Source organism: Bufo bufo, chromosome 3 (assembly GCF_905171765.1).
Source record: "Bufo bufo chromosome 3, aBufBuf1.1, whole genome shotgun sequence".
Lineage (NCBI taxonomy): Eukaryota > Metazoa > Chordata > Amphibia > Anura > Bufonidae > Bufo > Bufo bufo.
Window position 1 is genome coordinate 380,615,958 of NC_053391.1, and position 23,320 is coordinate 380,639,277.

The 23,320-nt window shown below is 44.5% G+C and overlaps 1 protein-coding gene across 1 annotated transcript in view; it reads right to left on the reverse strand.

The window, feature by feature from the left end:
* The window catches only part of TMEM120A (transmembrane protein 120A), a 58,918-nt gene extending 35,621 nt beyond the window's left edge, over positions 1-23,297 (reverse strand). Inside the window, exons 1-3 of the mRNA XM_040424717.1 lie at positions 23,153-23,297; positions 8,162-8,280; positions 6,134-6,244 (exon numbers count right to left, since the gene is read on the reverse strand). Coding sequence (XP_040280651.1) covers positions 6,134-6,244; positions 8,162-8,280; positions 23,153-23,224 — 302 coding nt within the window. The 5' untranslated portion in view covers positions 23,225-23,297. The remainder of the gene's footprint in view (positions 1-6,133; positions 6,245-8,161; positions 8,281-23,152) is intronic.
* Between the last annotated feature and the right edge of the window lie 23 nt (positions 23,298-23,320).

Consider the following 23,320-nt stretch of genomic DNA (forward strand, 5'->3'; position numbering starts at 1 on the left):
CTATCTCAACATGATAGGATCCTGTTCTAATTTTAAATATTTGGATAAGATTAGGATACGCTTGAATAGAATTATGGCTCCTTTTATGCCATTAATTTGGGTGTTTTCCTTTAGGCACGTGGACCTTGAAGGTGGTTTGCCCGGCCTTTATTTTTCAGACAAGATCCATTTGTCAGAGATTGGCTTGGACATTTTCAACTTGGACATGCAAGCTATAATTGAGATAGTTATGGGTGGGGTGGGGCCCACGCCGCCTGTTTAGCCGGCGCATGCGCATTAATTACTGTGATGCCGTACAAGGAATAGGCATCGCAGTGCGCATGCGCTGGCCGACGGACTGAGTGCGCAGGTGCGGGATCTCGGCGAAATCGTGGCAAATATGGGGGAACTGCTCAAACCCCAAGCACTGTGGCGTGTTTCTCATTGGGGGAGCAGTCCCACCGCATGTGGACCGCAGCAAACAACCATCCCCAGCAAAAAATGCGTACAATGGAGGATGCCGGCACGGTCCACATGCACCACAAAGGCATCCTACACAAAACGGAGCATTGTGCGGATGAAAATATAATTATATAAATCACAGAAAAAAAAATGCACCAAACGGATATGCCACTGACTATACTAGCTAGTCATACAAGCAGATATTAAAAGCTGAGACTTTTGCCAATATATTCCTGTCAGGAACACATCGGAGCCCATCATGCACCAGCTAGTATAGTCAGTGGCATATCCATTTGGTGCATTTTTTTCTGTGATTTATATGATTATATTTTCATCCGCACAATGCTCCGTTTTGTGTTGGATGCCTTTGTGGTGCATGTGGACCGCGCCGGCATCCTCCATTGTACGCATTTTTTTGCTGGGGATGGTTGTTTGCTGCGGTCCACATGCGGTGGGAGTGCTCCCCCAATGAGAAACACGCTACAGTCTTTGGGGTTTGAGCAGTTCCCCCATATTTCTGTGATTTTGTTCCATATGTATTGAATGTGCCTTCACCTGGCATTAAACACTCTTTTGCAACCGGTAACCTCCATCACATGGTCTGATATGGGTGAGGCTTACAGGCTTGCTTTATTCACATTGCATTAGTTGTCCTGCTATGCGGTTGTGTGGAAGCTTGGCTGTGAGCTGGATTACATCACCTTCAGACCATAGTTAGCATAGTGGTAGGACCCTTGCCTTGCTGAGTGACCGTGACGTGGTGCATGATGGGCTCCAATGTGTTCCTGACAGGAATATATTGACAAAAGTCTCAGCTTTTAATATCTGCCTCTGGGCACTTGCGAGCCCTCATTTGCATATGCTACTAAGTTGTTTTTTGCCGATTTTATAAGTCCAGGATTGCTCATAAAAGGTAACGTTTTTATTAACTGTAAGGCTGCTAGAAAGCTATGGGAAGGGTTAAAGAGGTGAAACTTTGATGACAGTCTCCCTTTAAGTTATTGGTATATTGATACAGTTTAATTTTGGATCAAGTTAATCTTTAATAAAGCTGGCCGTGGCCTAATTTATTCCGCCCAAATACTTGTGTCCACGTGTTTATTATTTATTTATAGGGTTGAATATTTATAAGTAATTTTATGGTACATTCATATGATTTATAATCCCATGAACGGTTGTTTGTTTTCAATAGTGCATGGTAAGATACTGGCATATAGGTTAGATAGTTTAGGATGCACAGTCTTAGGAGGGCTAAAATAAGACTGATAAATATTACCACCTTGAGAAGTATGGTGTGGGGTTAAAGTGCCCAACAGATGACGCAACTGAAGGTATTGGTAAACCTGACTATTTGGGAGAAGGTATGTGGTGTGTAGAAATGAAAAATCCACAAGAATAGAATCGGCGTACAAACAACCTAGAGAATGGATTCCCCTTGAGGTCCACATTGACAGATTCATATTGGGAATATGATATTCCAACGCTACCATGGGGATCTTTTCCCACAGAACATTAAAGAGTTTAATGGATTCGGTGAAGTGGGCCCAGATAAACAAAGTAGTTTGCATAGTAGATAAGGGTATCTGGATCCATTTCTGTGGAGCAGTAGGAGACCACCATTCCAGTGCTTGCTCCGCTAAGTTAGCCAAGTAGTATCTGTATAAAATCGGGGATACCCAAACCTCCGGATCTTATCGGGGGATATAGTGCAGATTTTGGTATTCTAGGACATTTGTTGTGCCATATAAAATTTAAGAGATCCCGTTGGAACGGAGTTATTAGTTTTCTCGGTAATTGTAGGGGAAGACACCGAAAATAGTAAAGAACTTTTGGGAGGGATAGCATTTTAGCTGCATTAATATGGGCAACCCATGATAATTGAACCTGTGACATTTGAGCGTCGTCCTTTTGTGTGCGGAGGTTAAGTTATGAAGCACACCAGCTAAGGAGCTTTCAGGATTTGTCAGTGTCAGTATCACATCATCCGCGTAAAGACCAATCAATTGAGATGCGTCCCCCACTTTAATTCCCTCAATCTGAGAACAGGACCTAACTTTAGTTGCTAATGGTTCCATAATTCATGAAAATAATAATGGAGACAGCGGGCACCCTTGACGGGTTCCATTCGAGATTTGGAAGGGGACTGAGAGATATCCTGAGGCTAATACTTTAGCGGACGGGTTAGTATATAATCCCATTATAGCCATAAGTATGTGCCCATCAAATCCAAATCTTTGGAGTACCTGATCCAGGAACCCCCAATGTACCCTGTCGAAAGCTTTTTCAGCATTAAGAGAGATGAACATTGTGGGGTTCCTGGATTTCCTGGCTAGGTCTATAAGATTAAGCATACGTCTGGTGCCGTCCCTGCATTGTCTTCCGGGGACAAATCCTACTTGGTCTGGGTCCACCAAGGAGGGTAAGAACTTGTTAATACGGGAGGCCAAAATTTTTGCATATAATTTTAAGTCTGCATTAAGCAGAGATATGGGGCGTAGGTTAGCAGAAGTATTTGGGGGTTTACCCGGTTTTGGGAGTGTTATTACAGTAGCAAAGAGCATCTCTGGGGGAATCAAACCTGTTGTGAAGAAACTGTTATAAAGGGTGGAAAGGTAAGGAGTCAATTGGGCCTGAAAAGTTTTGTAGTAATTGGAGATGAAACCATCCGGTCCCGATGCTTTACCTGACGGAGTGGCTTTAATGGCAAAAGATATATTTTCTGCAGAGATCGGTCTGTTGAGTTATGACAGTAAGGGAAGGGAGATTTAGCAAGTTTAAAAAGGAATCTATGCCTTTCTTATCAGGTTGAGGAGTTGAGGTATCGTCTTTAAGGTTGTATAATCTTGCATAATATGAGGCTAATGCGTTTGTTATCTCTTGTGGATGCGTAATTGTGCAGCCATCAAAGTGCAGTTTCTCTATTCTAGAGTTTGCAGCTCTTTTCTTAAGCCTGTTTGCTGGCAGAGAGCCTGCACGATCCCCCATATGATAGTAGGTGGAGCGTAGTCTACACATCACTCTTTCAGGTTTATATAGGAGAAGAGATCGGAGATGAAGTCGGCCATTTTGAAGATCTTTCAGATGAGCGTGGGAGGGGTTATCTTTATATCGTTGATCTGCTGTTTCCAACCTCAATAGAGCCTCCTTCAACTGTCGGTTTCTACGTTTTTTGAGACGCTCAGCAGATTTCAAAAATATTCCTCTCATGCATGTCTTGTGGGATAGCCACAAGGTGGACGAGGATGTCTCTGGAGACTCATTGAGGCTGAAAAAAATCCTGTAAATGGGTGCGATATTCTTCTATACTTTTGTCACATTTGAGTAAGTATGGATTTAATCTCCATTGTGGGGGTGAATGGTTGGGGAGGCTGGAGTCTATCTCCAAGGAAATAGGAGCGTGGTCGGACCACTTAGCAAACCCAATATCCGTCTTAACTGTTTTATGCAGAAGATCTCTGGAGATCAGAAAGTAATCAATGCGAGACTGCGTATAATGGGAGGAAGAGAGATGTGTGTAATCATGCTCGCCTCCGTGCTTATATCTCCAAATATCATGCAGGGAATTAAATTTGAGAGAGTTTTTTTTAATCTTCACGACTGGTGCTTGCATGTGTGAAGCAATCTATCCCCGCATCTATCGGGATGTTAAAGTCTCCTCCCATTATCACAGCCCCCAACGCCACCCTTTGCGTTTTCCTGTAAAGCTTATTAAAGAAAACCTTTTGCCTTACATTAGGTGCATGCACAGATACTAATGTATTATGTGCGCCCTCTAGTGTACAGATTAGAAAAACATAACGACCCGCAAAGTCTGTTATACCTTGGTGTAACACTGTAAGGTATGAGGCCCTGATGCTACTGAGGCCCTGATGCATATAAATGTACCCGCTTTTCTTTTCTTAATTACTGGTGAATAAAAAAATATGTGGGAAGAGACAGTGGGTACACCTGTGTTTCTCCGATTCCATTAATGAGATTCCTGTATAAATGCTACAACACATTTAGATTGAATCAGATCTAACCACATTTGAGAGCGCCTAAATGGGGAGTTTAGCCCTCTTACATTATTAGAGTAGAACTTTAGCCCTGCCATGGAAAAATATATGGAGCAGGTTTCACCGACATAAAACTAATATGACATATACCATATCTAGCTGCATAAGTGGTATGTACACCGGAAAAGGATAACAACCATTGGCGGCAAAAATAGCGCACCAAACAAGTAAAAGGGGGGTACACACAAACTCTTCATAAAACTGCAGTGATCTGAGAACAAGGTAAAATGAAAATAATTAGATGCCTACTTAGAGGAGATAGTATTACCTCTGTATCAGAAAAAGCAGACCAGTAGGGGGGAAAAGAACAGATGTTAAGTTCTTACATGCCCCAACTGCCCTCCATCCATATGAATATAGAAGAGGGGGAGTCCAAGTGGTCACACGGTTTCCCATTCTGGGGCAATTCTGTTGGGTGTGTTCCCGTCTTCTTTCCCAGCACGCGGGATATCAGGAAGCAGTCCCCATTTGTGTAGGAGAAGCACCGCTTCTTGTGGAGAGGTGCAGATTGTTTGCTGGCCATTCCCAGTGATCAATAGCTTAACAGGGAATCCCCAAAGATAGCAAATTTTTTGATCACGGAGAGTCTTAGTGATTTGGGCATATTCTCTCCTTTTAGCCAATGTAGCTGCAGAGAGATCTGGGAACACCGAGACATCCTTAAAGGAGGCTGATGGGGCTGGGTTCTGCCTTAGGGCCCTCAAGAACATCTCTTTAATATGGTAGAAATGGATTTGCGCTACCACATTGCGCGGGAGAGAGGGATCTAGCCCCTTGGGTTTGGGTATACGGTGAATCCTATCAATGACGAGATCTTGTTCAGAGAGTGCAGGGATGGCCTCTTTCGTTAGACCTTTCAAGAAGGATTCAGGTGCCCCCGGCTCAACCGATTCCAGTATTCCCCTCAGCCTCACATTATTGCACCTATGTCGGTCCTCAAGGTCTTGAATCTTGTTTTTGATCTATTAGCGTGTTATGTGACGTGGCAAACTCGGCCATCTTGCCCTCCACGTGAGAGCTTCGCTCTCCCAAGCCCTGGATTTCGCGCCTAATGTCCTTCAACATGCTGGAGAGGTCCGCTTTAAGTGAGGACCTGAGTGAATCCAACAAGGCGCGCATGGTACCTTCAGTGAGCGGTAGAGCTGCTGTGCCTGCAGGCAGATGATCCAGTGGATTTCCTGGGGTCCCCAAAAGGTGAGGCCGGGGAAGTAGTTGTCTGAGGCGCCGAGGCGGGAGAACCCGAGGTACCTGGGCTGGACGGGGATGTTTTCGCAAAAAACTCAGTAAGTTTCTTCGCCGCCTGCCTCCTTCTAAGTTTACCCATCTCGGGTGCTCGGAAGAAGTCACTTGGAGTGAGAGAATTTCCTTCAAGTGGTCTTTGTGAGCCGCTTAGGATGGATACGAGCGGAGCAGATGAATTATGCGGCTGTCGCCATCAATGTGCAGGCCACTACCTAGGGCCTAGGTTCTTAACCTGTGGCGTGTGTACCACACGGCATACATGTCATGTCAGTAGGAGGTACTTTTAGGCATAACTGTACAGAGAAATACATTTTACACTGCTCCCAAGTTGGAGTGCCACTTTACATTTGACAAAATTGAGAATATCCCAAAAAAAAAATTCACATCAGTCTTACCCATTTTTCTTTGGGAGGAAAGATTCCATTTCAAAAAACGCCTTCTCTCGCAGCTTAATAGTTTCTTTGATTTCCTTAATTTGTTCTTCATTATCTTGTGTGTACTTTATCCTGGATAAATATAAAAACATGTCCCACATAAGTGATAAGCAGCTTTCAGTTAACACAGGAAAAAACAGCCTCCTTCTCTAAGGCTACATGCACACGACAGTGAAAAAAAAAAGTCAGTTAAAAACGTACATTTTTTTCACTGATGCCTTTCTGAGAAACGGACATTAAAAATGGACCCATTCAATTGTATGGGGGCAGACTGTCAGTGAAAAACGGACAAGATAGCATGTTCTATTTTTTGATGTCCATTTTTCACTGACAAAAAAACTGCCCTGTGAATAAGCCCATAGACTACCATTGGTCTTAAAATGGACGAGTGATGTCGTGTGCATGTAGCCTAACTATATGTGCCTCCATCACATACCCCAGCAAGCAGAAACAATTTAATTTCCACTACAAGAGCAGGGTCCCAAACAAACACCATTATAGTCAATGGGGTCTGTTCGGTTCAGTTATGTGCCCAATATTTTCATTATTCTTCTCCTACAACTAAGCAGAACAATGAAACTTCATACCGTTGGTGTGAATCTAGCGTAAGGGTGCAGAGCTAGCAGATATACCCCAGCCTTGAGGGGGTTGAAAGGCCCTTCTGCCACAAAAGAAGACATCAGGATTATACAGAATACATGTGAGGTTAACCATATTGATATGAGGCTGGAGTGTAGTTGCTTGGCAAATGCAAAGCCAAATCAAGAGCACTCAATGCTGAAAAACACTGGTTTCTGTATACTTCTACCTAGTGGTGGCTGCAGGCAGTTTTATTATGTAAGGGATGGAGACCTGTATGGAGGAAATTTGGCAGTGTATTTATACCAGTTGATTAGTATTACTATATTCAAAAATTATAGTGCTTAGACTGGGCACCATATTTATGAAGTCAGGTATAGTTGGAACAACTACTGTTGGAAAAAGGCTTAAGATTCAACAACATTCAAGATTCAACTACTGTTGGAAAAAGGTCCAAGATTCAACTGATATTCTGCCGCATGTTGCACAGGGGAAAGACATTGGAACACTGCTGGCAGACTGCTTGTACTGCACATCGGTATTCACAGAGCTCCCATTATAAAGATGTTATAAAATTAGGTGTGAAAATTAAAAAGGGACCTAAACCTTTGCTGAAGAGCTTTTCAACTACTTTCTCATGCTGGAAAAACCAAGCAGAGCTGAGGAAACCAGAAGGCACAACTGCTCGGAGAAACATTGCTGCCCCTCGGTGGTTTCAGTTAAGACTTAGACCCCCTTGTAAAAGGGTTTTCCAGGATTTTTTGTATTTTATATTGAAGGCCTAGTCTCAGGATGTGTCAACAATATTTGATTCCCAGAGGTCCAACACCCCGCCGATCAGCAGTGGAGCTGGTTACTGCAGCGTTGCTCCCACTGAAGTGAATGGGATCAGCATTGCAGAAAGCAGCTCCGTCCACTGCATAATTGCTGATTAGTGGAGGTGCATGGAATCGGAGACTGGCTCATCAGATATTCTGTGGATAGGCAATCGATAAAAATAAAATAAAAAATCCTTGAAAATTTTACTATGGGTCTAAATGACTTCTGTGTACATCCTGTAAGTACACAATGCATTCCTAGAGGAGGACCTGCCCATTGCAGGTCTGGTAACCCCAGGCGATCAGCAGATACAGCTAGGGAAACCGTGGATTGTGGTTTGTGTATGGCATAATGCATGCTTGATTGAGGCGCTCTGTATATGAAGTCCATATGCCCCAAAAGGACAATGGACGGGAGTGTCCTACACTTTTAGCCTTGCGTTATATATATTTATTTAGTGCTGATACAAAGACAAAGTATTCGGGCTGTGTACAGAGGGGATACCTCTGAGTGGAGCTTAGTAATTACACTCTGCAGTGAACTATACTAGCATCTGCTGCTTAATTTCCATAAGTGCCAGACATTACATACTTCTTCAAGTCCAGTGACAGGTCTTTAAACTTTTTCTTCTGCCGGCTAATGGAGCTGGAGCACCGTGTCTGCAGCTTTGTTAATTCCTCCAACTGCTGCTTGTAGGAGCGATGGGCTTCCTGATAGATAAAACACAAACAGACAACTAACTTTGCTGCTAGAATCCAAGGTGGCGTCAACTTTGTTGGGAAGTCAAGATAGTTAAGTAATTTGATGCAGACAGTTGATGAATGAGGAGGAGACATAGCTCAACAGTCAGCCAAATCTTATACATTTTTCAAAAAACTCAATTAATAACATAAAAAAATAAAAATAAAATCAAAACTACTAAAATGATTAAAAGTGTACATGTAGTAGCATAAAAGGCAAGAGAGGTACTAGAAAAGAAAAGTGCCTTACAGGCCAGTATCTAGTGCAATTTTCATATGCAGTTTTTACTGCTATGGTTTTTCCCTATTAAATCATTGAAAAAAGCACAGCATACCCTGGTGAACAAAAACTGTGCTGCATTGTGTGAGTGGGCCTTGTGGCCCAGCCCCTCCCAGCAGTGATTGACAGGTACATGCTGGACTTGGCATTTAAAGGTTGCAAAAAATTTGATTTGCCACTAAAATTTCAGCCGCAGTGACAACTTGCTATATACTTTTTACAGAGCCATCAGTGCTGGACTGAATAATAAAAAAAAGTCAACAATCATGGTAGCGAGTACAAAAAAACTATTGAAGCATTTCGATTGCATATGCGATCTTAATCATACCTTACAGCCAAATCCAATGTGAACAGGACAAAAATAGCCAGGAACATGGCTGTAGGGTATGATTAAAATCACATTTGCAATCAACATGGCTGTAGGGTATGATTAAAATCACATATGCAATCGAAACGCGTCAATATTTTTTTGTACTCACTGCCTGGATTGTTGACTATTTTATTATTCAATAAAGAAGGAGATTTTACCTTCTGGTGCAGCTGGATATTTTGTCCTTAATTTCTCTGCAGGGTCAAAAGAAGGTGAGAAGAAAGGGCGATGTGGGGCATCAACTCCCTCCCCCTCCTGCTTCTTTACTGTCCGGCCAGGGGCTCGAGGATTCTGGCATCTGTCCTGGGCTTTCAACACTGGAGTCTAAATTTTGGGGTCTGGTGAAAGGTCTTTATTTAACATGTAATAATGCAGATTTTTTATTTGACAACCCAAAAAAATATCATTTTGCTCCTAAATGTTTAGACTTCGGAACCAAAGATGGCTTAAGGGCTACGTACACCTTTTGTTTATGATTGCATTTTACTCTTTTTTGGTGAAAAATCATATTTTCAATTGGCCTTTATTTAAAAATATTGAGCCATTCTGTCACAAGGGGTTAACTGTTTTTCTAACTGTGTGGCAGGTACTTCTCAATTTTGCCAATAACCCTTATCTCTAAACTACTAAAAGGTCATAAACACTTACGCCACATTCTTATCCGTAAGATAAGAACTGAGCAATGATGAGTGTTTATAAAAGGGTAGAGAGCAGAGATAAGGAGTCCATCTGCTTGAAGATAGAAAGTCCAAAGGGTGCAACTAGAGCATCTCCACTCTATTAAAAATATGGAATACTTTTTTGTGTAAAGACCAAAATGAAAAAAATAATTTTTAACTCAAAATAAGTACAATGCAATAATAAAATAAAAAAATTTCCCCCAAAAGATGTACAGTCTTTAAGTGTTTTTTTAATTTTTTATAAAACTTCTAAGCTCTGAACTATTGAGAGGGGAGCTAGGAGCCCTTCCTCAAAAGGGGTTGTCTCACAAAGAATATTCTACAGTTTTTAAACCAGCACCTGGATCTGAATACTTTAGTAATTACATGTAAAGCAAAAGAGTAATTCGATAAAATCTATCTGTATAGCTCCACCCGCTATTTTCTTTTTACTTATTCCTTTGACCTGCTCAATGAGAAGGTCGCACATGCTCAGTTTCATTCTTCAACTGCCTCCTGAGCTGTGATAGGGAGAGCATGGACATGCCTCCTGAGCTGTGATAGGGAGAGCATGGACACGCCTCCTGAGCTGTGATCGGGAGAGCATGGACACACCCCCTGAGCTGCAGCAGAAAATACACTTCCCTTGAGCTGTCAGCTTGATATAAATCTAGCAGAGCAATGAATGGGAAGATCTCTGGATCCATGTGAGGTATAAGGCCGGTTCTAGCTAGATTAGAAATATGCTGTCATGTACTATATGATGTCTGGTTTTCATTTTTTACATTAGTCATGGGATAAACCCTTTAATGTATACAGCAGACTCATAACTGTATGCTTTTATAGCTGCTATTAACCAAACAGCAGAATATTTTGTCAGCATAGTGACTCAAGACATGTGATGTGACTGCGATTGTGCAAGTCATCATTTACTTCTACTGGTCTGTAGATGCTGACTGTCAGCTACAAATTATAATTTACAGTGCTGTGAAAAGGTATCCCCCCCCCCCACCAGATTTCTTATATTTTTGCCTATTTGTCACATTTGAATGTTTCAAATCATCCATTGCATTTTAATGTAAGATCTAGACAACACAAATAAACACAATACCAATTACATTTATTAAAGATAAAGATTAATTCAAAACCTAGATCCCTCACGTGAAAAAGTAATTGCCCCTTAAACCTAATAAAGCATTGTGCCACCCCTGGTAACAGCAACTGCTATCAAACACTTGCAATAGCTGGCAATGGCACTCCAAATCCTTGGCTTGGTGTCTTTTGAGCCATTCAGAGGTGGATTTTCTTGAGTGCTTCAGATCATTGTCTTGCCATATTACCCAACTTGAGCTTGGGGTCATGAACCGATGGGTGGACATTTTACTTCAAGATTTTCTGATAGAGAACAGAATTCATGGTTCTATCAATTATGGCAAGTTGTCCAGCTCCCGCAGAAGTAAAGATGTCTTTATGCTGGAATGCAGTATTGGCTGTATGCTACATGAAACCATTCACAGATTATTATTCCAAAAGTCTTAGGAGTCACCTACATGTTTTTGTCAAATGTGAGATGAGCCTTCGTGTTCTTTTTCCATCATTAGTGGTGTGTACCTTGCAACTCTCAACTGGATGCCATTTTTGCCCTGCCCAGTGTCCTTCATACTGTGCAATCAAAAACTGACTAACTGAGGCAAATGAGACCTACAGTTGTTTGTTTGCTTGTCTGGGTTCATAAGGTTCTTTTATGACCTCCTACATGAGTCATCTTTGTGCTCTTGGTGACATTTTGGTAAGCCAGCCACTTTCTGGGCAAAATCACCAATGGTTCTCACTGTGGTTCGCAGGATTCCCAAAGTCTTAGCAACAGATTTGTAATCCTTTCCAGAATGGTGGGTCTCAGTGACTTTCTATGGCATCTGTATTTCAATCTCTTAAGAACTTGGTAACATGTGCTGCTTTTTCTAGCCTGCTTTACATTGCACACAGGTTCAATTTAAAGGGGTTGTGTAGTGGTCTAATACTGGTTACCTATCCTCGGGATAGGTCATCGATATCGGATCAGCCAGGGTCGGATTCCCGGCAGCCCACTGCCAATCAGCTGTTTAAAGGGGTCACTCATACGAGCGCTGTGTCCTCTTCAATGTTTACCTGAATACAGTCTCCCCTGTGGGGGCAATGCAGGGTAATTACAACTGTTAGTCCCATTCACTTGAATATGATAGGAAGCTGTAATTACACTGCTCTGCCACTACAAGGGAGACAGGTTGCATTTAAACACCTTCAAACAGCTGATTGGTGGGGGTCCCGGGAGTTGGAAGTCCTGCATAATCTTAAGTGATATTTGACTTTATAGCTATGGGGGTAATTACTTTTTCACATAGCGCCTGGTAGGGCTGAATGTCATTTTCCTTCAATAAATGAAATCATCATTTTGTGTTTACTTGGGTTAACTTGATCCAATATTAAAAGGTAGTTTGATGATCTGAAACATTCAAGTGTGACAAATATGCAAAAACAGATGAAATGAAGGGGGAGCAAATACTTTGTCACAGCGCTGTATATGTGCAGATACGTTGAGTGACATGTGAAAGGCTACGCAATGCATTCCTATGGAACGGTGTGCTGTGTGACTCCAAAGTAATGCAGCAGTCATGGTTCTGACGTCAGCCTCTAGCCCAGAGCCAATACAATCATTTAAAAGACGGGTACACTTAATTAACAAGAAGGGTGCCTTCACATATTGCAGTCAAATTGTGTTTTTCTTTCTCTACAAAATGACAAAAAAAAATATGACCGTAATGTGTGAATGCAGCCCACAGAAAGGCTGGTGGTGCTAAACAAAATGTATATTGCTACATTTTCATTAACTAGTTTGCTAGATTTCACAATGTCTAATATGTGTACTAAAAGCAATTATTGTGCAATAAATCACAACACTAAACTCTGAATAATTGATTGAAGGTGTAACCCAAATGGGTAGAAGACGTGCAAATTATTTCAGCATTTACATGAGTTGACAGCCTGACACACTGGAGGAAATTATGCAATATCTAAAAGGTCAGAGTCACCGAGTTGAAGTTGTAGACTAACTTGTAGTCTTCATAAAAACCCTGCAAATAAAAGTCTCTAAGTTGCCATCTGCTCCTAGGGTGTTTCAAAGTCTCGTGGATCATCTTTTGGTTTGGGTGTCGCCTAATATACCTATTAGGAGGCAGCTTTCCAAGTGTCTAGTGGTCTGATTTGGGCATTTTTTTTATTCAGAAGCATGAGGTTTTTAAAATCGAATGTAAAAGAAGGGAACGATACAAGTAATATACAATATTTACATCTTGATGTGATGGTCATTTGGGATAAGAACGCTGGAATTCCCACAGATCCACGCAATACCACTACAAATATTAGGAGACAAAGGGAAATAGCTAGGCATACTCTATTGGCTGTTATCTCACATGGCATTAGGAAAAATTAAGATATTTAATATGCAAAATCACTTGGACGATATGGAAAACAGAAATAGGCGTCACAATCTCTGCATCCGAGCCTTAGTGAGGAGGTAGGTACCTCCCAGACTGACCTACTCCTCTCAAGCCGCCGTCTTTGCCTCAACAGGAACAATGGCAGACAGTGGGTCCGAAGGCGCAGAGACTCTCAAGGAAGCAAAGAACATCGGCTCTCTGACTCCTGCTCTGAACTGTGCCAGCTACTAGCAGCGTTTTAACCGTTCAACGTCGCTCTGCTTGGTCCTCGTGCTAGACATCCTACTGTGTACAGTTATTACCTCTTACTGTTTCTCCTATCTGGTTTATATATTTTCAGTTCTTCCTTTGTTGCCTATCACATTAACACGGATCCTCAGGTCTGGGGGAAGCTACTCCCGTCATCGACCTCCTCTCTCCCCTCCTAGGGTTGCCGACTCTGGTAATCGTCGGAGACGTTGGTCCCTTACTTACATTTTTTTGTACTATAACATTATTTGTTTACTATGTTCTTCATGTATTTGTCTTGTGTGTATTTCCCTCCCCACCACTCTTGTTTTCCCCTCCCCTCCCTCCTTCAGTCCTGTAGGTTTCTCAGTATCCGGATTCTGTGCGTCGACTCTCCTGCACCATGGCCGCCTTAACATTTTGTTCCAACAACGTTCGGGGTCTAAATAAAGCTTAAAAAAAAAAAAAAAAAAAAAAAAAAAAAAAAAAGAGATGGATAACATACCATCTCCACAAACAGAGGGTGATGGTGGCTATGCTGCAGGAGACTGTCATGTTCGGGTGTGAGAGGTAAACACCACACCGAACATAGGAGGGAAAGGGGTGAGGGAATAAGGCCTGGAAACTAGGAAAAGGAGATGGACACCTCCTAGTAAAACCCTAATCAAAGTCCTGACTACCAGTATGAACAGACCCCAGAGGTAGGCGAGTTCATACACAGGAATAACTAATGTCCTAACTCACCCTATAGGACCCTGGTACTAATGTCAGGACTGAGACAACCTGTTCACTCAAACAGAAGGAAGAGGAACAGGAGTCTCCTTCAGGCCTTAATACAAATGACAGGGAAATGCAACACACAAAATAACCACTTAACTTCAAGTGGCTATGGCACTACCAGGAACTCGGCCGAGATCCACACACCAGCTATCCACAACTCCATAGTGGGAGAAACAAGGTTAAATGACCATAATAGCCACACCTGGGGAAAGAAGGTGTGGCAAGCACCAGAAACAAGGACCTTATTTGATCTAAACGGAAAACATGTCAGATCAAACCACATGTTGCCAGTCTCACCGATCTCCTGCCACCTGCGGGAACTTCTGTGACAGTACCCCCCCTTCTACGGGTAACCTCCAGACACCCAGGACCAACCTTATCCAGATGAGACCTGTGAAAGGCTTTCACCAAACGACTGGCATTCACATCAGATGCTGGTACCCACATCTTCCCCTCTGGTCCATAACCCTTCCAGTGAACAAGATACCGAAGAGATCTACGGAGAACTCAAGAGTCAATAATCTTGGCAAACTGGAATTCCAAACTGCCGTCCACCATAACAGAAGCGGGTGGCAAGGAGGACGACTGCAAAGGTTCAACATATCTTTTCAACAAAGATTTGTGAAACACAATATGAATTTTCAGTACCTGAGGAAGTTCAAGACGAAAAGCTACAGGATTAATAATGGCAGTGATCTTAAATGGACCAATAAACCTTGGACCCAACTTCCAAGAAGGAACCTTCAACTTAATATTTCTTGTGGACAGCCACACAAAATCACCCACACTTAGGTCCGGACCATTCATACGTTTCCTGTCAGCCACACGCTTATACTTGTTGCCCATATTCATCAAGTTATTTTCAATTTTCCACCATATAGAAAACAATGATGACGAAAAACGTTCCTCCTCAGGGATAATGGAAGTATTTGAACAAGAGAATGTGCCAAATTGCGGGTGAAACCCATATGCCCCAAAAATTGGCAACTTACCAGTGGACTCCTGTCTACGATTAGGCCATAAATACTCTGCCAAAGAGAAAAACGAGGATCATTCCTCCTGGTTCTCAGAGACAAAACATCTTAAAGGGGTTATCCCATCATAATGATCACTGTTAAATCTGTTAATGATTTGACAGTGATCATTTTTGTAAATATACTTTATTAACAAATTCCCACCGATTAGGAGAAAATTCATCCCCACTTACCTTATTGTTGTGACTCGGTCTCCCCTGGTTACGACCACCGCTCTTCCGCAAAATCCCGATGGTCGCGCTTGCCCAGAAGACTTCTTTTCTCCCGGCCGGGCCACTCGCTGTCCTGAACGCGCACGCTGCCGGCTCTGTACTATACTGGCCAGAAATAAGTCACATTGCGCATGCGCGGCAGCGTGCGCGTTCAGTCCAGCGCGCGGCCCGGCCGGGAGAAGACTTCAATCAAGATGAAGCCCGCCCCCAGCCAGAATCCAGGAAGTGAACGCGCGGTGGCAGCAGGTAAGTATGAAACTGCTAAGTGGGATAACCCCTTTAAGTAAGTCTCCAGACTCCGATTACTGCGCTCCTCCTGTCCATTCGTCTGAGGATGAAAAGCAGAAGAAAAAGACAGTTGTACCCCCAGCCGAGGACAGAACGCCTTCCAGAATATGGACACAAACTGAGTCCCATGATCCAAGACCATGTCAGAGGGAATGCCATGAAGTTTCACAATGTTGTCAACAAACACTTGCGCAAGGGTTTTAGCATTAGGTAGGTCCGGCAATGCTATAAAGTGCACCATTTTACTAAAACGATTAATTATCACCAGAATAACTGTCTTTCCACACAAATTAGGCAGATCAGTAATAAAATCCATAGACAAGTGAGTCCATGGTCTGGACGGTATGGGCAACGAAAGTAGAGATCCAGAAGGTCGAGTATGTGTCACCCTACTCCACCCTCCTCCTGAAGCATCCGTGTTTGGTCTCCACTCCAGCTTTTGCCTCACAATCACTGATGGAAATCACTGATCAAACACTGACGAGTACATAAGGCTTTGTTCACATTTCTGTATCCGTTTCACATCCGTGAAAGAAAATCAGTCTTTGTTACATCCGTGAAGAAGTCCTGAAGCATCCACGTTTGGTCCATGTGTCTGTTTTTTACCCTTTGTGTGTCATACATATTCCATGGATGCTGCTCTGCTGAAAATTTATCTCCAGAGAATCTCCTATCAGTGGTCAGTGAAAAACAGATACAACACAGTGTCATCCGTGTTGGGTCTGTGATTTCCACGGACCTATAGACTTCAATGGGCACGTTTGGTCCACAGTAGGGACCAACATAATGCAGGTCAGTATAAAAATACTGATGTGTGAACAAACACATTAAAATAGTTGGGTACGTATGCTGTCCGTGGAAAATGTGGACAGCACGTCAGTGAAAAATGGAAATGTGAACGAGGCCTAAGGATAAGGGTTCATGCACAAACTGCGGATTCGCAAAACACAGATACTGCCTCTTTGCATTCTGCATTTTGTGGAACGGAAGTTCTTGTTCCAAATAGAAAAGTCCTATCTTTGTCTGTAATGCGGACAATAATAGGGCACTTTTTTTTTTTTTGCGTAACAGCCATGCGGACACGGAATGCACACAGAAAAAAAAAAAAATACATTCATGTGCATGAGCCCTAAAAAGGGTCCATCCTGGAAAAGAAAATGATGACTTATTTTTAGCATAGGTCATCATTATCACATCAGCGGGGGTCCAAGTCTCGGCATCCACGCCGATCAGCTGTTTCAGGAAGCCATTGCACTCACTGAAGCTATGGCGAGTGATGCAGGCTGCCGGCTGTTTTCCAAGGACAGTGCCGTACATTGTATAGTGGCATTACTTGGTATTGCAACTCAACCCCATTGACTTGAAGAGGCTGGGGCGCACAAGGCCTCTTCGAACAGCTGATCTGTAGGGGTCCCGGATGTCGCCCCCACGCAGACATGATACTGATGACCTATCCTGAGGATAGGTCATCAATATCATTTCCAGGATAGCGCCTTTAACAATCCTAGAATAAATGGAGGTCGCAACAGTCAGGGCCCAACGGACCTCTTCTGACTTTTGACATATCCGATAAGTTAGGTCTTTCTTGGGAAACCTCATAAATTGTGCCCTAGAAATTAAAATGGCTTGCAGTATGTTCTAACAGAGACCTTACATTATGGCTACATTACTTTAATGGTCAAAAAACAGTGTTCTCACTGGGAACAGAAAACTGCTTGTAAAGTGACACATATGGAGATTCTCCTCTAAATACGCCAGTGTGCTAAATAAAGGCAAAGTGTAAGACGAGCCTCCAGTTCCCAGCATTGCTAGGGGCTCCATGCCAGCCTCAAACCTCTGGCCTCACTACCCTTTGTAAAGATATTGCATAGTAATGGGTCCAAAGGGCACTTCTAACAGAGTCATCTCCATGTGCTGGGGACGGTCATTTAATCACCCTTCACCACCCTCCTAGTCGTCTGGTGTGATAAGGCTCACAAAACCCAAAGATAATGCTGCCTCAATGAGGGCAAAGGTTCCCAAAGGTTAAAAAAAAAATGACAGTGTAAGGCCTCTTGCACACGAACGTCGTGCCCGTGGCCGTATTGCGGCTCGCATACGGCAGGTCCGCAATACTCCACTCCGCATCACGGATGCGTACCCATTCACTTGAATGGTTCCGCAATCACGGAGATGTGGAACGGAAGCACGGATTGGAACTCCACGGAAGCACTACAGAGTGCTTCCGTGGTGTTTCTGTCCGTGCCTCCGCACCGCCAAAAAATAGAACTTGTTCATCATTCGTCTCGGCCGCCGCACAGACGTTGCCCGTGCATTGGGGACCGCAAATTGAAATTGCGGTCCCCAATGCATGGAACAGAGGCCTAAAGCCCAGGACTGAAGCAACAGGTCACTTATGTCTTTCACTGCGAAAAAAAAACGCTAGAGGAGCAGGCATTGTCTCGTACGTAAGGGCGGCGCGGCTACTGCGAATGGGATGTGCTGCTGTAAGAGGTAAAGCCATCCACATAAATGAGGCACTGTGCCTGTAAAACAACCCAAAAAAAAAGGTCATATGGCGGCACCCTGAAAAATATTTTATTTGCTTACATGCAAGACTTTCACTATCTGCGAAATGAACACACCATTTACCTGGTTTATCTGGTTAGGGTGGGTTAACCTCATGTTTTATGCCTCCATTTGACGTATACGTTAGAAAAAAAAAAAAAAAGGATACAAAAACGCAGCACTCCACGTTCTTGTATCCTGCAGAGTCCAATAAAAAAAAAGTATGCTTTTTTTTACAATGATAAAAAAAAGTATATATATTATATATATATATATATATATATATATATATATATATATATATATATATTTTTTTTTTTTATTATTATTTTTTTACAATGGAACTCTATGGTGAATGGATGTCACTTTATGGCATCAGTCTGAGGCATCCGTTTAATTTAGGCACAAATGGGCTCATTTATCAAACTGATGTAAAGTAGAACTGGCTTAGTTGCCCATAGCAACCAATTAGATTTCATCTTTCATTTTCCAAAGGAGTTGTCCAAAATGAAAGGTGGGATCTGACAGGTTGCTATGGGCAACTAAGCCAGTTCTACTTTACACCAGTTTGATAAATGACCCCAAAAATGGGCCCCCACCTCTCCCATGAAGCACCGCCAATTTCCACTAAGCCCTGACCCTTTTTTTTTGACAATGATATAAAAAAGTGTAGAAACTCTAAATGCGCCAAATTGCACTATTTTACACCACTTTTTTTAGACTAGATTTTTGCCACAGATACATTAGTAAATCTTTGCGCTGACGAACTGCTCAGTGCTATGCCAGTATTTGTGCACGGCCACACATGGCAGGTCTGCTGCAGAAAATCTGACTGAAAATACGCAGCACCTCTTCCGATATTCTGCAGCGGCAAAATCTCAACCCAAGGGCTCATGCACACAAGCATATTTTCTGCCCACACCTGATCCGCAGTTTTTGCAGGTGCACATGTAACAGGTCAGCCGGTTTCATAGATACAAATCTGCTGACAGATGCCCTTTAATGTTTTTTTTCTCATAAAATAAGCTACTTTCACACTTGCAGCAGGACGGATCCGACATTCCGCTATTTCGCCGTGCCGCCGGACCGCCGCTCCGTCCCCATTGACTATAATGGGGACGGGGGCGGAACTCCGGCGCAGCACGGCGAAAGCCGCCGGACTAAAAAGTCCTGCATGTCCGACTTTTTAGTCCGGCGGCTTTCGCCGAGCACCGCCGTACTGCGCCGGAGCTCTGCCCCCGTCCCCATTATAGTCAATGGGGACGGAGTGGCGGTCCGACGAAATAGCGGAAGGACGGATCCGACATGGTGAACAGCCTGTCGGATCCGTCCTGCCGCAAGTGTGAAAGTAGCCTAAGGTACATGGGTAAATTTGAAAGTGCTGGACGTGATTTCTTGAAGGTTTATTATGGTTTCAGCAGACAGATACATTTCCCAGACTCCTGGAAGGAAAGTGATCTTTGATCTCCTGTTATCACCCAGAAACAGATGTTAGCCGGCATTGCGGCAAGGCCGGTATTTTAGTGGCCCTGCCGGTGCTGGTAGTTTTTTTCTAACGGCAATGTTAATTGCCGGTATTTTCCTACAAGGACTGTTGCTTCCATTGCGGAGCACTCATTAGTGCAGCCTTTACCTCCCCCACCAACTTGTGTTAATAAAAAAAAAGCACTCACCTCCTCCATTTGCTTGAGCAGCTGCTCCATAGCTGCTCAAGCAAATAGAGGAGGCGAGTGCTTTTTTTTTTTTGCAGAAGCAGAGAAGAGGACACTAATGGGGGGCATTATTCTAACTAGGGGCACTAATGGGGGGCATTATCTAACTAGGGGCACTAATGGGGGGCATTATACTAACTAGGGGCACTAATGGGGGGCATTATCTAACTAGGGGCACTAATGGGGGGCATTATTCTAACTAGGGGCACTAATGGGGGGCATTATCTAACTAGGGGCACTAATGGGGGGCATTATTCTAACTAGGGGCACTAATGGGTGGCATTATTCTAACTAGGGGCACTAATGGGGGCATTATTCTAACTAGGGGCACTAATGGGGGCATTATTCTAACTAGGGGCACTAATGGGGGGCATTATTCTAACTAGGGGCACTAATGGGGGCATTATTCTAACTAGGGGCACTAATGGGGGCATTATTCTAACTAGGGGCACTAATGGGGGGCATTATTCTAACTAGGGGCACTAATGGGGGGACATTATTCTTACTGGGGCACACTAATGGGAGCATTATTCTTACTGGGGGGCACTAATGGTGCCATTTCTCTTACTAGGGGCCTCTAATGGGGGGGATTAATTCTGGGGGGCACTAATAGGGGCATTACTATTACTCGACGGCACTATTGGGGGGCATTACTATTACTCAACGGCAGTAATGGAGGCAATATTAATTTTGGGGGCGCTAACGGGAGCCAGGGCCGGCCTTTGGGGTGTGCGGGCTGTGCGGCCGCACAGGGCGCCATAGTAACAGGGGCGCTGGGCGGCCGACAGCTCGCAATGTAATCTGCGGCAGGCGAGGCGGCACTTGTGTTCTCCTTCGGGGCGCCCCCTCCATCTCCCCCTCCCCTGTCTGACCTGCCTGCTGCCCCCGCCGCTGCCAATAAGAAGAGAGACAGGAGGAGGAGGGGGGGAGGGGCTGTGGCCACTGCACCACCAATGAAGAAAACTTACCTGAAATACAAATACAGGAGGCGGGTGCCGGAATCAAATAGCAGGCACCCGACCTCTGTGACAGGGAGCTGCGATCAGCTGCAGTTGAGTTAACCCTTCAGGTGCGGTACCTGAGGGGTTAACTGCCGCTGATCACAGCTCCCTGTCACAGAGGTCGGGTGCCGGCTATTTGATTCCGGCACCCGCCTCCTGTATTTGTATAAGAAACGTTGGTGGCACAGTGCGCCCCCCCAACACCCCAGTATAAGAAACATAATTGGTGGCTCAGTGCGCCCCCCCCTAGTATAAGAAACGTTGGTGGCACAGTGCGCCCCCCCCCCCCCCCAGTATAAGAAACATTGGTGCGGTGGCTCAGTGGGAAGAGCCAATGAGGGTTAAAAAATAATAATAAAAAATTAACTCACCTCCTCCAGTTGATCGCGTAGCTGCCGGTCTTTCTTCAGGACCTGTGGTAACGTCACTGAGCTCATCACATGACCATTACCATGGTGATGGATCATGTGATGAGCACAGTGATGTCACCACAGGTCCTTTGACAGGTCATAAAGAAAGAACAGAAGACGATCAATTGGAGGAGGTGAGTTAATTATTTTTTTATTTTTTAACCCTCATTGGCACTGCCCACTGCCCACTACCAATGTTTATTATATTGAGGGGGGGCGCACTGCGCCACCAATGTTTATTATATTGAGGGGGGGCGCACTGCGCCACCAATGTTTATTATACTGGGGTGTTGGGGGGGCGCACTGCGCCACCAATGTTTATTATATTGGGGGCGCACTGCGCAAATGTTTATTATACTGGGGTGTTGGGGGGGCGCACTGCGCCACCAATGTTTATTATACTGGGGTGTTGGGGGGGCGCACTGCGCCACCAATGTTTATTATACTGGGGTGTTGGGGGGGCGCACTGCGCCACCAATGTTTAATATATTGGGGGGCGCACTGCGCAAATGTTTATTATACTGGGGTGTTGGGGGGGCGCACTGCGCCACCAATGTTTATTATACTGGGGTGTTGGGGGGCGCACTGCGCCACCAATGTTTATTATACTGGGGTGTTGGGGGGGCGCACTGCGCCACCAATGTTTATTATATTGGGGGGGCGCACTGTGCACAACGATGGGTTAGGGAAATTTCACAGCAGAGTGCGCATGCGCTGGGAGCCTCGCCGGCGGTTAGGGTAGGGAAAAATTATGGGCCAGTGCACAGGTGCGGTGATCGGATGGATGTTCTCAGCAGGACACCGGCCGACACTGCGCATGCGCTGGGAGCCTCACCAGCGGTTAGGGTAGGGAAAAAGCACTGGCCCGTACGTAATTTTTCTCTTCCCTAACCGCTGGTGAGGCTCCCGATGCATGCGCAGTGTCGGCCGGTGTTCAGCTGAGAACATCCATCCGATCACTGCGCCTGAGCACTGGCCCATAGTTTTTCCCTACCCTAACCGCCGGCGAGACTCCTGGCGCATGCGCACTCTGCTGTGAAACTTCCCTAACCTGACGTTGTGCGCCTGCGTGGCGCTGCACACCTCCTCACGTCATGTCCGGTGTGACCGGAAGTGATGAGGGTAGGGAAATCTCACGAAGTAGGGAAGTATAACATTACACCGGCCTTTGGGGTGTGTGGGCTGGTAACTACTTGGTTGGATAGTAAGCCAGCCTATGCCATGATGCCAGCAACAAGCGCCACAAGGTTAGCTCACACAGGGCGCCTGGACACCTAAGGCCGGCCCTGACGGGAGCATTACTATTACTGGGGTACCATTAATTCTGGGGGGCGCTAATGGGGGCATTATAATGACAGTATGAGATTATACACCCAGTGTTAAACCATGCCCACAACCACACCCCTTTGGGGTGTGGCTTAACGGGGCCAGATTTTTGAGGGGAAAGGTGGCAACCAAACATACATGTAGCATTGTAGAGTATGCCCCATTATTAGGATTGCAGTAGGTAAACATACATGTAGCATTGTAGAGTATGCCCCATTATTAGGATTGCAGTAGGTAAACATACACGTAGCATTGTAGAGTATGCCCCATTATTAGGATTGCAGTAGGTAAACATACACAAGGCATGTCACAGAGGGCACTGTCACTGACGTCTGTGCTCTAGCACCGATGCACACACACTTACTGGTCTGGACCGCTGTTACCATGGAGACCTCCTCAGCCCTCTGTTAATTGAAAAGTGTCACGCCAATCACCACAGGGAGAGGGAGGGGCATATGTCTAATCGCACAGGGTCCACTTACGGGGGTGGCTAGAGGCGTGCCACCTACCGTTACCCACCTGGATCTCGCTGTAATGCTGCTGCAGTTCTTCCCACTCCCGCACGCAGTCAAGCAGCGCCGAGGACGTCATATCGTCCTCACTGGAGACTTCTCGCTTGTGTGCAGCTCCACTTCCTGCTTATTGTTTGGAACCAATAACAAGGTCGGCCACGCCCCCTAGTTGATG